This window comes from Stenella coeruleoalba (assembly GCF_951394435.1).
Source record: "Stenella coeruleoalba genome assembly, contig: scaffold_384, whole genome shotgun sequence".
Taxonomy (NCBI): Eukaryota; Metazoa; Chordata; class Mammalia; order Artiodactyla; family Delphinidae; genus Stenella; species Stenella coeruleoalba.
Genome location: NW_027646102.1, coordinates 40,301 through 55,589, shown reverse-complemented (window position 1 = coordinate 55,589; position 15,289 = coordinate 40,301). Strand labels below are relative to the sequence as shown.

At 45.9% G+C, this 15,289-nt stretch overlaps 1 protein-coding gene and 1 long non-coding RNA gene across 2 annotated transcripts in view; one reads left to right on the top strand and one right to left on the bottom strand.

Moving 5' to 3' along the window:
- LOC307181338 (protein-L-isoaspartate O-methyltransferase domain-containing protein 2-like) overlaps window positions 1–9,882 on the bottom strand; it is a gene marked incomplete at its 3' end in the record, with an annotated part of 100,987 nt that extends 91,105 nt beyond the window's left edge. Inside the window, exons 1-2 of the mRNA XM_079946621.1 lie at window positions 9,747–9,882; window positions 4,045–4,678 (exon numbers count right to left, since the gene is read on the bottom strand). Coding sequence (XP_079802747.1) covers window positions 4,045–4,648 — 604 coding nt within the window. The 5' untranslated portion in view covers window positions 4,649–4,678; window positions 9,747–9,882. The remainder of the gene's footprint in view (window positions 1–4,044; window positions 4,679–9,746) is intronic.
- Window positions 1–15,289, top strand: part of LOC307181339 — a 142,935-nt gene that overhangs the window by 92,723 nt on the left and 34,923 nt on the right. The gene's annotated exons all lie outside the window — the stretch shown is intronic.

The following is a 15,289-nucleotide window of genomic DNA, read 5'->3' as shown; positions in this document are numbered from 1 at the left end:
CCTGCCTTTCTGGATTTTACACTTTTTTCAGATGGCCCTTTTGACCGGGGGGAAGTGAGACTTCATTGTAGTGCAGATTTCCTTTGCAAGCTTGCTTGGTTGGCCAAAAAGGGCGTATGCGTTTTTTCCTGAATATATTCAGGAAAAAACGCATACGCCCTTTTTGGCCAAGTGCATCATTGTGGACGTTCTGCCTCTTTTCCTATGCTTTCAATGCAATTCCAGTCTACCTCCTGAAATCGGTTTCCTGCAATTCTGCCCCGCTTTCAAGTCCTCTTGGCAGCCTTACTTCAGTCTATTTTTGGACGATAGCTGTCATTTATAACTCTGCAGGTTTGTGAATTACAGTGCCCCTGAGCTCCTTTCTTCAACTCGCTTTCTTGTGAGCTGGCCGCAACACCGCAGGATGGCTTCAGGCCCTGATCTGGTTCTGGCACGGCACACTGAGCCTTTGGTTATTTCCTCTTCCTGGTGGGAAATGAGAGTTAAATTTGCCCGTCCAGACACCTCCAGCTAGCCTCTCATTGGTTCTCGCTATTCCTGTTCATCTTCCGCAGAAATTGCAAACTGGGCCAAACAGGAGGTTAAAGGCGCTGACTCTCCAAGTGGGGAGAGTGTTAGTAAAGCGTCTGGAATGTTGCACCCGAGTACCAGGGGAGGAAAACTGAGACATATTTGAACACGTCTCCTGATCACATGGTTGATCATACTCTAGGTTCCACATGCATGTTTTAGCTGAAGGAAGAATACCTTAAACCTGGGTAGTTGAAACCTGTGGAATGGGTACCATGCAATATGACTTCAAAGGGTCTTCATTTGCTCACTGAACCTCTCCAATCCTATCACTGCTGCGTTTATGCCCCTGTACACATGCTTGATTCTCTTTCGGAGACATAGCAATCCATAGGTTTTAAGATACTTACTAGTCAGGTACATTCTTAGGCGTTTAATATGCGGTGTTGAGTCCATTTCGTTGAGCAAGGAGTAGCTCTTGTCTATTCCATATTTGGCTTAAGGAACTTTATCTGTGCTCATTTCAATCTGGTTTTATGCAGCACCCCAACTCACCTTTACCCTTAAGCAAGCATAAGTTGGTTTTCTAAATTTGAGACCCTGTTCTGTTCTGTAATTCAGTTCCTGTGTAGCCAAGTTTACATTCCGTGTATTACTGATATCTTTTTTTTTTTTTTGCCATAACTACCTTTATTGGTATCGCTTGTGTATTAGTTCATCAAAACCTTTGTTTCATATTTCTCGCCTTAATCCCCTGAAAGTTCCAGATGGGCAAAAATACTTTTAAATACGCAGCTGGCTTCTGTCTTATGTGCTTAATATTATACATTTGTTGCTTGTTTTGCACATGTCTATGGCTGCACTACTTGCAAGACGAAAGTCACATATAAAAATACAGACTAATCGAAACACAAAAGTCAGCCATTGTCTAGAATGTGGTTTACAATACAGAGCTTGCAGACAACACAGACTATATATATAAGTCATCTGTCTGAAAACAGAAAGTAGTGTCTCAGACTGACTCCGGAGAAAGGTGCTGACACACAGGGAAACTCACTGATGATTCTCCTTTATGTTTATTAGATAGATCAATACCAAATTATTTCACATATATTATATTCAATATCTATATATATATATCTTGTAACCAAATTCTGGTTTAAAAGTCACAAACCAACATGTAAATACAAAATGTTAGGAAAGGTTTAACATACATAGGGGAAAACATGTCTTATGCCTCGCAAAGACTTTCTACAATCTAGCATAAAGGCAAATGTGGTTGAAAAAAAAGGAAATCCATATACAATTACAGAAAAACATTTAGTCAAGCCACCTAATATAAAATATTTCAGATATCATGTCCAAAAACGTCCACGTGTTGCAGAGGTCTCTACAAATCAATTAGAATGACGTCAACAAGATCTGCAAACCGAAGTCTTAGCAAGTAAACGTGACTCATGCTTTTCTCTCTGAGACAATGAGGCTTGACGTTCAGTTAAAGGCAGGTAAACACGACTATGAAGAAACCCTTCTTTACAACAGCTTAACGGTACCCATTTAGGGCAATATACCCGCTTTCCCAGCTATGTGTGCACGCAGTGTTCTGTGATAAAATGACTCAGTTACTTTAAAAAAGCATAAATGGCAAAACAAAATAACCAGAACTCCGCGAAGCTGGTAAAACCACAAAGACACTGAAATCCAGCAACTCCTGAGAGGCTGAGAGATCAAATGAATCATAAAATCTGGATGACTCTGATTTGGGGTTTAACTTTGGTTAAAACTGAAAAGTCTGAAAAGAACCAATGTTTTGGAAGAAGCAGTGTCACTTGTAAACATCCTGCCACCTAACTAAAAGGACGGCCTCTTCTTCTAGACCCACGACTTAATAAGACAGGAAGCTCTCAACACACAGCGCTGGAGAAGATGGATTCCACAAGTCAAACTTGAGTGAAACTGTTCTAATGCAATGTACCAAACACGCGTTTGTTCTTAGGAAAAATTACAAAACTAACAAATATTTTTCTCCAGAATTATAAAAGATAAAATCTATGAATCAGTACTGTTATGTGATTACAGAACAATAGCCAACTGAAAAAAAAAACAAAACACCAACCCACAGGCCGTCTACACCGTCCCCAATCCATTTCCTGCAGCCAGTACTTCCCACCTGTTCTGAGGACTGAGCCTTAGACACCGTTGACTGTATTTAAAGTTGAGTCAACAGTACTCTCTGTCTCTGGGGCAAAAGTAATGCAGCTCATTACTTACACACAACACTTGTTTCATTCTTCAGGACTTTCTTTGACGGGATTACTCAATGTTGGTTACTTTAAAGGTAACAAAAGGTGTCAGAAAAAAATGCCTTGGAATTCTTTTGCAATTCCACAAAGACACCTGGCAATCTGATACGTTCATTCCTCTCCCCATCACAATTTTTGTTTTTTAAAATTACAATTGACAACTCACGTAAGATGTAATTAATTTACTTAAAATAAGAGAGGGCTTTTCAATCAAGTATCCACGTTCCAAATAACTAAAACATTTAGTTAAATCTTTTAATTTAATCTTTTAATAAATCTTTAATTACTCGGTGCCAGTAATTAAGAGGTTGATTCCGTAAAATTCAAACTTGCACATAGGCGTGTCCCACTCAGAAAAGATTTCATACACTTAGCAACTTGTGCTTTTTGTCTCACCTTTTATAAGAAACACAGATTAATTTCAACTTCAGTTTTCCTTTCTGATGCAGACACGTGTACCTTGTGTAAGAAACGGTCTCCAGGCCACCTCCATGTGTAGACCTCAGCATTTCCTGAGAGTGTGAAGTCAACCCCTCCTCCAGGAGACTCTCGCCCTTTTGAGACATTCCCCCTTGCACCTTATGTTTGTCAGACTATGTTTACAGAAATCAGATGACTGGATGAAAACTCTACAGGACAGTCAAGGACAGACGAGAAGACGAGATGCAGAGCGGGAGCCCCTTCCTCCTCCAGTGCACCTGCTGCGGGCAGCCCTCCAGGAAGGCTTGGCCTCCTCCCCTGGACCACAGACTTACTTTTCTCTGTAATAAAGCAGGTAGTACTTCAGGGGATCTGGCAGAGGGAGGCTCAGGACCTTCTCACGCAGGAAGTTCACCGGGGGCTCGGGCTTGGTGTCCGGCGGAGTTGTCACCTCTTCTTCTTGCCGCTCATCTTCCAGGTCTCCGCAGCTGGTGTCATCAGAGGGGTTGGAGAGCCGACTGGCAAACACCTCTTTGTCCAAAAAGACAATCGTTTCCATTCGGCGGCGGCGAACTCTCCTCCGTTTAAACCTGGGAGTGTTCTTCGGTCCGTTCCCGTTTTTGTTCACAGCTTCCTGGTGGATGACCTTCTTAATGGTGCCCCGGATGGCAATGCGCGCCAGGTCCTGGAGGCTGCGAACCGCCAGGGGTGTGGACAAGTCGTGATTCTCCTGACTCCGACTGGCAGGGCTGGACGAGTGGAGCAAAAGACACAGCCAAAATCTTTTTGGTTTCCCAGGCGGAAGGACCCGTCCGAGTTATCTTAGTCAACTTCTCTTCCAGCGGCATGACCAGGATGCCCCCGACTTTGAGGAGGCTCTTCATGTACCCCTCGTGCTGCTTCTGCACGCCTGCCCCGCAGTACACCCGGTCATACTGAGAGCAGCCTGGAGAGATCTCCAGGCAATTGCCGGTGACGAAGGAGGGCTCGCAGAAGTCAAACTTGTCGAAGCTGTCACTCGTCCTGATGAAAAAGTCCAGCTTCTGCTTCGCATACTCTGTCACATCTGAATGGAGTTCCACCCCGTGGTTCACACCAAAAGGACCGAGGATGAGCCCCACCATGGAGCTGAGGTAGCCGGTGCCGCTGCCCAGGTTCAGGAAGGAAAAGCCAGGCTGCAGGTCCAGGGCCTCCATCACCTCCGAATAGATGCACGGAGCAGAGAGGTGGATGTTCCCGTGCTTCCACGCCAGGTCCTTGTACGCGTTCTCCTTAAACTCCTCGAGGTAATAGTCGGCGCGGTCAACAGCTCGGAAGGCCTGCTCCACCAGCTCGGAGCGGATGTACTGCGCCGCCTTCAGATGGTCTATCAGCTCGTCGTTGTCTTCACCAGCACTCACCGCGCCTCCCATCTTCGGGACCGCGCTTACAGAAAGCTGCCGCTGGAGAGACCTCGGGAACCCCCGGAACGCTGGAGGGCGGACCCCCGGGGAGGGGGGAGGGGCAACGGGAGACGCCTGGGACGCGGAGGGGTGTTTATGCTTGGGGGTGGGGAACGAGAGGACAGCGGAAGAGGACAGGAAGACGGGGAGAGGAGAATGCGGCCCTGGGGGAGGGTCCGGGAGCCCGGGACCACGGGAAGGGGAGAGGTGGAGAGGAGGGAGAGAGGGGGAGGGGGCCGAGGGGCCGCACCGCCTCCATACGCCGCTGAAGGCCGGGCCGAGGGCGGCGGCGGCGGTGGCGGCGGCTCAGTACCTCCTGGCTCGGCAGGCCCGCGGAATCGGCCGCTGGGCCGCACCTGCAGCTCTTCCGGCGCCCCTCGCCAGTCCGCCTCCCACTACGCAGCCCCGACCTCTGCCTTACTGATATCTTATGATGTTTCTTTTTCTGTGTGACTTATTTCAGTTAGAATCATCATACCTGAATCCACTCATTGTGCTGCTAAGGGCCTGATGACATAGATTTCATTGCTGAGTGATATTGCTTTGTAAGTAAATACCACAACTTCTTTATCCATTTTTCACTTTCTGCGATGTTGAACTTGTACTGTAAACGAGGTTCTTGTAAACAGAGCCGTTCCAAACTTTGGGGTGGCTGTGTCTTTTTGATTTTAATTTCCCTAAGCTATAGGACCATAAGTGGAAGTGCCCTAGGTTCTGTTGCTTTGTTTTTTAGATGTTTCAGGAAACACCATACACTTCTCCCGAGTGGTTGTTGGCAATTTACATCCCGCCCATCAGCATAACAAGGCTCCCAGTTCTCCATGGCCTGTCCTGCCTTTCTGGATTTTACACTTTTTTCAGATGGCCCTTTTGACCGGGGGGAAGTGAGACTTCATTGTAGTGCAGATTTCCTTTGCAAGCTTGCTTGGTTGGCCAAAAAGGGCGTATGCGTTTTTTCCTGAATATATTCAGGAAAAAACGCATACGCCCTTTTTGGCCAAGTGCATCATTGTGGACGTTCTGCCTCTTTTCCTATGCTTTCAATGCAATTCCAGTCTACCTCCTGAAATCGGTTTCCTGCAATTCTGCCCTGCTTTCAAGTCCTCTTGGCAGCCTTACTTCAGTCTATTTTTGGATGATAGCTGTCATTTATAACTCTGCAGGTTTGTGAATTACAGTGCCCCTGAGCTCCTTTCTTCAACTCGCTTTCTTGTGAGCTGGCCGCAACACCGCAGGATGGCTTCAGGCCCTGATCTGGTTCTGGCACGGCACACTGAGCCTTTGGTTATTTCCTCTTCCTGGTGGGAAATGAGAGTTAAATTTGCCCGTCCAGACACCTCCAGCTAGCCTCTCATTGGTTCTCGCTATTCCTGTTCATCTTCCGCAGAAATTGCAAACTGGGCCAAACAGGAGGTTAAAGGCGCTGACTCTCCAAGTGGGGAGAGTGTTAGTAAAGCGTCTGGAATGTTGCACCCGAGTACCAGGGGAGGAAAACTGAGACATATTTGAACACGTCTCCTGATCACATGGTTGATCATACTCTAGGTTCCACATGCATGTTTTAGCTGAAGGAAGAATACCTTAAACCTGGGTAGTTGAAACCCGTGGAATGGGTACCATGCAATATGACTTCAAAGGGTCTTCATTTGCTCACCGAACCTCTCCAATCCTATCACTGCTGCGTTTATGCCCCTGTACACATGCTTGATTCTCTTTCGGAGACATAGCAATCCATAGGTTTTAAGATACTTACTAGTCAGGTACATTCTTAGGCGTTTAATATGCGGTGTTGAGTCCATTTCGTTGAGCAAGGAGTAGCTCTTGTCTATTCCATATTTGGCTTAAGGAACTTTATCTGTGCTCATTTCAATCTGGTTTTATGCAGCACCCCAACTCACCTTTACCCTTAAGCAAGCATAAGTTGGTTTTCTAAATTTGAGACCCTGTTCTGTTCTGTAATTCAGTTCCTGTGTAGCCAAGTTTACATTCCGTGTATTACTGATATCTTTTTTTTTTTTTTGCCGTAACTACCTTTATTGGTATCGCTTGTGTATTAGTTCATCAAAACCTTTGTTTCATATTTCTCGCCTTAATCCCCTGAAAGTTCCAGATGGGCAAAAATACTTTTAAATACGCAGCTGGCTTCTGTCTTATGTGCTTAATATTATACATTTGTTGCTTGTTTTGCACATGTCTATGGCTGCACTACTTGCAAGACGAAAGTCACATATAAAAATACAGACTAATCGAAACACAAAAGTCAGCCATTGTCTAGAATGTGGTTTACAATACAGAGCTTGCAGACAACACAGACTATATATATAAGTCATCTGTCTGAAAACAGAAAGTAGTGTCTCAGACTGACTCCGGAGAAAGGTGCTGACACACAGGGAAACTCACTGATGATTCTCCTTTATGTTTATTAGATAGATCAATACCAAATTATTTCACATATATTATATTCAATATCTATATATATATATCTTGTAACCAAATTCTGGTTTAAAAGTCACAAACCAACATGTAAATACAAAATGTTAGGAAAGGTTTAACATACATAGGGGAAAACATGTCTTATGCCTCGCAAAGACTTTCTACAATCTAGCATAAAGGCAAATGTGGTTGAAAAAAAAGGAAATCCATATACAATTACAGAAAAACATTTAGTCAAGCCACCTAATATAAAATATTTCAGATATCATGTCCAAAAACGTCCACGTGTTGCAGAGGTCTCTACAAATCAATTAGAATGACGTCAACAAGATCTGCAAACCGAAGTCTTAGCAAGTAAACGTGACTCATGCTTTTCTCTCTGAGACAATGAGGCTTGACGTTCAGTTAAAGGCAGGTAAACACGACTATGAAGAAACCCTTCTTTACAACAGCTTAACGGTACCCATTTAGGGCAATATACCCGCTTTCCCAGCTATGTGTGCACGCAGTGTTCTGTGATAAAATGACTCAGTTACTTTAAAAAAGCATAAATGGCAAAACAAAATAACCAGAACTCCGCGAAGCTGGTAAAACCACAAAGACACTGAAATCCAGCAACTCCTGAGAGGCTGAGAGATCAAATGAATCATAAAATCTGGATGACTCTGATTTGGGGTTTAACTTTGGTTAAAACTGAAAAGTCTGAAAAGAACCAATGTTTTGGAAGAAGCAGTGTCACTTGTAAACATCCTGCCACCTAACTAAAAGGACGGCCTCTTCTTCTAGACCCACGACTTAATAAGACAGGAAGCTCTCAACACACAGCGCTGGAGAAGATGGATTCCACAAGTCAAACTTGAGTGAAACTGTTCTAATGCAATGTACCAAACACGCGTTTGTTCTTAGGAAAAATTACAAAACTAACAAATATTTTTCTCCAGAATTATAAAAGATAAAATCTATGAATCAGTACTGTTATGTGATTACAGAACAATAGCCAACTGAAAAAAAAAACAAAACACCAACCCACAGGCCGTCTACACCGTCCCCAATCCATTTCCTGCAGCCAGTACTTCCCACCTGTTCTGAGGACTGAGCCTTAGACACCGTTGACTGTATTTAAAGTTGAGTCAACAGTACTCTCTGTCTCTGGGGCAAAAGTAATGCAGCTCATTACTTACACACAACACTTGTTTCATTCTTCAGGACTTTCTTTGACGGGATTACTCAATGTTGGTTACTTTAAAGGTAACAAAAGGTGTCAGAAAAAAATGCCTTGGAATTCTTTTGCAATTCCACAAAGACACCTGGCAATCTGATACGTTCATTCCTCTCCCCATCACAATTTTTGTTTTTTAAAATTACAATTGACAACTCACGTAAGATGTAATTAATTTACTTAAAATAAGAGAGGGCTTTTCAATCAAGTATCCACGTTCCAAATAACTAAAACATTTAGTTAAATCTTTTAAATTAATCTTTTAATAAATCTTTAATTACTCGGTGCCAGTAATTAAGAGGTTGATTCCGTAAAATTCAAACTTGCACATAGGCGTGTCCCACTCAGAAAAGATTTCATACACTTAGCAACTTGTGCTTTTTGTCTCACCTTTTATAAGAAACACAGATTAATTTCAACTTCAGTTTTCCTTTCTGATGCAGACACGTGTACCTTGTGTAAGAAACGGTCTCCAGGCCACCTCCATGTGTAGACCTCAGCATTTCCTGAGAGTGTGAAGTCAACCCCTCCTCCAGGAGACTCTCGCCCTTTTGAGACATTCCCCCTTGCACCTTATGTTTGTCAGACTATGTTTACAGAAATCAGATGACTGGATGAAAACTCTACAGGACAGTCAAGGACAGACGAGAAGACGAGATGCAGAGCGGGAGCCCCTTCCTCCTCCAGTGCACCTGCTGCGGGCAGCCCTCCAGGAAGGCTTGGCCTCCTCCCCTGGACCACAGACTTACTTTTCTCTGTAATAAAGCAGGTAGTACTTCAGGGGATCTGGCAGAGGGAGGCTCAGGACCTTCTCACGCAGGAAGTTCACCGGGGGCTCGGGCTTGGTGTCCGGCGGAGTTGTCACCTCTTCTTCTTGCCGCTCGTCTTCCAGGTCTCCGCAGCTGGTGTCATCAGAGGGGTTGGAGAGCCGACTGGCAAACACCTCTTTGTCCAAAAAGACAATCGTTTCCATTCGGCGGCGGCGAACTCTCCTCCGTTTAAACCTGGGAGTGTTCTTCGGTCCGTTCCCGTTTTTGTTCACAGCTTCCTGGTGGATGACCTTCTTAATGGTGCCCCGGATGGCAATGCGCGCCAGGTCCTGGAGGCTGCGAACCGCCAGGGGTGTGGACAAGTCGTGATTCTCCTGACTCCGACTGGCAGGGCTGGACGAGTGGAGCAAAAGACACAGCCAAAATCTTTTTGGTTTCCCAGGCGGAAGGACCCGTCCGAGTTATCTTAGTCAACTTCTCTTCCAGCGGCATGACCAGGACGCCCCCGACTTTGAGGAGGCTCTTCATGTACCCCTCGTGCTGCTTCTGCACGCCTGCCCCGCAGTACACCCGGTCATACTGAGAGCAGCCTGGAGAGATCTCCAGGCAATTGCCGGTGACGAAGGAGGGCTCGCAGAAGTCAAACTTGTCGAAGCTGTCACTCGTCCTGATGAAAAAGTCCAGCTTCTGCTTCGCATACTCTGTCACATCTGAATGGAGTTCCACCCCGTGGTTCACACCAAAAGGACCGAGGATGAGCCCCACCATGGAGCTGAGGTAGCCGGTGCCGCTGCCCAGGTTCAGGAAGGAAAAGCCAGGCTGCAGGTCCAGGGCCTCCATCACCTCCGAATAGATGCACGGAGCAGAGAGGTGGATGTTCCCGTGCTTCCACGCCAGGTCCTTGTACGCGTTCTCCTTAAACTCCTCGAGGTAATAGTCGGCGCGGTCAACAGCTCGGAAGGCCTGCTCCACCAGCTCGGAGCGGATGTACTGCGCCGCCTTCAGATGGTCTATCAGCTCGTCGTTGTCTTCACCAGCACTCACCGCACCTCCCATCTTCGGGACCGCGCTTACAGAAAGCTGCCGCTGGAGAGACCTCGGGAACCCCCGGAACGCTGGAGGGCGGACCCCCGGGGAGGGGGGAGGGGCGACGGGAGACGCCTGGGACGCGGAGGGGTGTTTATGCTTGGGGGTGGGGAACGAGAGGACAGCGGAAGAGGACAGGAAGACGGGGAGAGGAGAATGCGGCCCTGGGGGAGGGTCCGGGAGCCCGGGACCACGGGAAGGGGAGAGGTGGAGAGGAGGGAGAGAGGGGGAGGGGGCCGAGGGGCCGCACCGCCTCCATACGCCGCTGCAGGCCGGGCCGAGGGCGGCGGCGGCGGCGGCGGCGGCTCAGTACCTCCTGGCTCGGCAGGCCCGCGGAATCGGCCGCTGGGCCGCACCTGCAGCTCTTCCGGCGCCCCTCGCCAGTCCGCCTCCCACTACGCAGCCCCGACCTCCGCCTTACTGATATCTTATGATGTTTCTTTTTCTGTGTGACTTATTTCAGTTAGAATCATCATACCTGAATCCACTCATTGTGCTGCTAAGGGCCTGATGACATAGATTTCATTGCTGAGTGATATTGCTTTGTAAGTAAATACCACAACTTCTTTATCCATTTTTCACTTTCTGCGATGTTGAACTTGTACTGTAAACGAGGTTCTTGTAAACAGAGCCGTTCCAAACTTTGGGGTGGCTGTGTCTTTTTGATTTTAATTTCCCTAAGCTATAGGACCATAAGTGGAAGTGCCCTAGGTTCTGTTGCTTTGTTTTTTAGATGTTTCAGGAAACACCATACACTTCTCCCGAGTGGTTGTTGGCAATTTACATCCCGCCCATCAGCATAACAAGGCTCCCAGTTCTCCATGGCCTGTCCTGCCTTTCTGGATTTTACACTTTTTTCAGATGGCCCTTTTGACCGGGGGGAAGTGAGACTTCATTGTAGTGCAGATTTCCCTTGCAAGCTTGCTTGGTTGGCCAAAAAGGGCGTATGCGTTTTTTCCTGAATATATTCAGGAAAAAACGCATACGCCCTTTTCGGCCAAGTGCATCATTGTGGACGTTCTGCCTCTTTTCCTATGCTTTCAATGCAATTCCAGTCTACCTCCTGAAATCGGTTTCCTGCAATTCTGCCCCGCTTTCAAGTCCTCTTGGCAGCCTTACTTCAGTCTATTTTTGGACGATTGCTGTCATTTATAACTCTGCAGGTTTGTGAATTACAGTGCCCCTGAGCTCCTTTCTTCAACTCGCTTTCTTGTGACCTGGCCGCAACACCGCAGGATGGCTTCAGGCCCTAATCTGGTTTCGGCAGGGCACACTGAGCCTTTGGTTAATTCCTCTTCCTGGTGGGAAATGAGAGTTCAATTGGCCCGTCCAGACACCTCCAGCTAGCCTCTCATTGGTTCTCGCTATTCCTGTTCATCTTCCGCAGAAATTGCAAACTGGGCCAAACAGGAGGTTAAAGGTGCTGACTCTCCAAGTGGGGAGAGTGTTAGTAAAGCGTCTGGAATGTTGCACCCGAGTACCAGGGGAGGAAAACTGAGACATATTTGAACACGTCTCCCGTTCACATGGTTGATCATACTTGGGTTCCACATGCATGTTTTAGCTGAAGGAAGAATACCTTAAACCTGGAGAGTTGAGACCCGTGTAATGGGTACCATGCAATATGACTTCAAAGGGTCTTCATTTGCTCACCGAACCTCTCCAATCCTATCACTGCTGCGTTTATGCCCCTGTACACACGCTTGATTCTCTTTCGGAGACATAACAATCCATAGGTTTTAAGATACTTACAAGTCAGGTACATTCTTAGGCATTTAATACGCGGTGTTGAGTCCATTTCGTTGAGCAAGGAGTAGCTCTTGTCTATTCCATATTTGGCTTAAGGAACTTTATCTGTGCTGATTTCAATCTCTGGTTTTATGCAGCACCCCAACTCACCTTTACCCTTAAGCAAGCATAAGTTGTTTTTCTAAATTTGAGACACTGTTCTGTTCTGTAATTCAGTTCCTGTGTAGCCAAGTTTCCATTCCATGTATTACTGATATCTTATGATGTTTCTTTTTCTGTGTGACTTATTTCAGTTAGAATCATCTTACCTGAATCCACTCATTGTGCTGCTAAGGGCCTGATGACACAGATTTCATTGCTGAGTGATATTGCTTTGTAAGTGAATACCACAACTTCTTTATCCATTTTTCACTTTCTGCGATGTTGAACTTGTACTGTAAACGAGGTTCTTGTAAACAGAGGCGTCCCAAACTTTGGGGTGGCTGTGTCTTTTTGATTTTAATTTCCCTAAGCTATAGGACCATAAGTGGAAGTGCCCTAGGTTCTGTTGCTTTGTTTTTTAGATGTTTCAGGAAACACCATACACTTCTCCCGAGTGGTTGTTGGCAATTTACATCCCGCCCATCAGCATAACAAGGCTCCCAGTTCTCCATGGCCTGTCCTGCCTTTCTGGATTGTACACTTTTTTCAGATGGCCCTTTTGACCACGGGGAAGTGAGACTTCATTGTAGTGCAGATTTCCTTTGCAAGCTTGCTTGGTTGGCCAAAAAGGGCGTATGCGTTTTTTCCTGAATATATTCAGGAAAAAACGCATACGCCCTTTTTGGCCAAGTGCATCATTGTGGACGTTCTGCCTCTTTTCCTATGCTTTCAATGCAATTCCAGTCTACCTCCTGAAATCAGTTTCCTGCAATTCTGCCCCTCTTTCAAGTCCTCTTGGCAGCCTTACTTCAGTCTATTTTTGGACGATATCTGTCATTTATAACTCTGCAGGTTTGTGAATTACAGTGCCCCTGAGCTCCTTTCTTCAACTCGCTTTCTTTTGAGCTGGCCGCAACACCGCAGGATGGCTTCAGGCCCTAATCTGGTTCCGGCATGGCACGCTGAGCCTTTGGTTATTTCCTCTTCCTGTTGGGAAATGAGAGTTAAATTTGCCCGTCCAGACACCTCCAGCTAGCCTCTCATTGGTTCTCGCTATTCCTGTTCATCTTCCGCAGAAATTGCAAACTGGGCCAAACAGGAGGTTAAAGGGACTGACTCTCCAAGTGGGGAGAGTGTTAGTAAAGCGTCTGGAATGTTGCACCCGAGTACCAGGGGAGGAAAACTGAGACATATTTGAACACGTCTCCCGTTCACATGGTTGATCATACTTGGGTTCCACATGCATGTTTTAGCTGAAGGAAGAATACCTTAAACCTGGAGAGTTGAGACCCGTGTAACGGGTACCATGCAATATGACTTCAAAGGGTCTTCATTTGCTCACCGAACCTCTCCAATCCTATCACTGCTGCGTTTATGCCCCTGTACACATGCTTGATTCTCTTTCGGAGACATAGCAATCCATAGGTTTTAAGATACTTACTAGTCAGGTACATTCTTAGGCGTTTAATATGCGGTGTTGAGTCCATTTCGTTGAGCAAGGAGTAGCTCTTGTCTATTCCATATTTGACTTAAGGAACTTTATCTGTGCTCATTTCAATCTCTGGTTTTATGCAGCACCCCAACTCACCTTTACCCTTAAGCAAGCATAAGTTGGTTTTCTAAATTTGAGACCCTATTCTGTTCTGTAATTCAGTTCCTGTGTAGCCAGGTTTACATTCCGTATATTACTGATATCTTATGATGTTTCTTTTTCTGTGTGACTTATTTCAGTTAGAATCATCATACCTGAATCCACTCATTGTGCTGCTAAGGGCCTGATGACATAGATTTCATTGCTGAGTGATACTGCATTTTACGTAAGTACCACAAGTTCTTTATCCATTTTTCACTTTCTGTGATATTGAACTAGTACAGTAAACGAAGTTCTTGTAAACAGAGGCGTCCCAAACTTTGGGGTGGCTGTGTCTTTTTGATTTTAATTTCCCTAAGCTATAGGACCATAAGTGGAAGTGCCCTAGGCTCTGTTGCTTTGTTTTTTAGATGTTTCAGGAAACACCATACACTTCTCCCGAGTGGTTGTTGGCAATTTACATCCCGCCCATCAGCATAACAAGGCTCCCATTTCTCCATGGCCTGTCCTGCCTTTCTGGATTTTACACTTTTTTCAGATGGCCCTTTTGACCGGGGGGAAGTGAGACTTCATTGTAGTGCAGATTTCCTTTGCAAGCTTGCTTGGTTGGCCAAAAAGTGCGTATGCGGTTTTTCCTGAATATATTCAGGAAAAAACGCATACGCCCTTTTTGGCCAAGTGCATCATTGTGGACGTTCTGCCTCTTTTCCTATGCTTTCAATTCAATTCCAGTCTACCTCCTGAAATCGGTTTCCTGCAATTCTGCCCCGCTTTCAAGTCCTCTTGGCAGCCTTACTTCAGTCTATTTTTGGATGATATCTGTCATTTATAACTCTGCAGGTTTGTGAATTACAGTGCCCCTGAGCTCCTTTCTTCAACTTGCTTTCTTGTGACCTGGCCGCAACACCGCAGGATGGCTTCAGGCCCTAATCTGGTTCCGGCACGGCACGCTGAGCCTTTGGTTATTTCCTCTTCCTGGTGGGAAATGAGAGTTAAATTTGCCCGTCCAGACACCTCCAGCTAGTCTCTCATTGGTTCTCGCTATTCCTGTTCATCTTCCGCAGAAATTGCAAACTGGGCCAAACAGGAGGTTAAAGGCTCTGACTCTCCAAGTGGGGAGAGTGTTAGTAAAGCGTCTGGAATGTTGCACCCGAGTACCAGGGGAGGAAAACTGAGACATATTTGAACACGTCTCCCGTTCACATGGTTGATCATACTTGGGTTCCACATGCATGTTTTAGCTGAAGGAAGAATACCTTAAACCTGGAGAGTTGAGACCCGTGTAATGGGTACCATGCAATATGACTTCAAAGGGTCTTCATTTGCTCACCGAACCTCTCCAATCCTATCACTGCTGCGTTTATGCCCCTGTACACATGCTTGATTCTCTTTTGGAGACATAGCAATCCATAGGTTTTACGATACTTACTAGTCAGGTACATTCTTAGGCGTTTAATATGCGGTGTTGAGTCCATTTCGTTGAGCAAGGTGTAGCTCTTGTCTATTCCATATTGGACTTAAGGAACTTTATCTGTGCTCATTTCAATCTCTGGTTTTATGCAGCACCCCAACTCACCTTTACCCTTAAGCAAGCATAAGTTGGTTTTCTAAATTTGAGACCC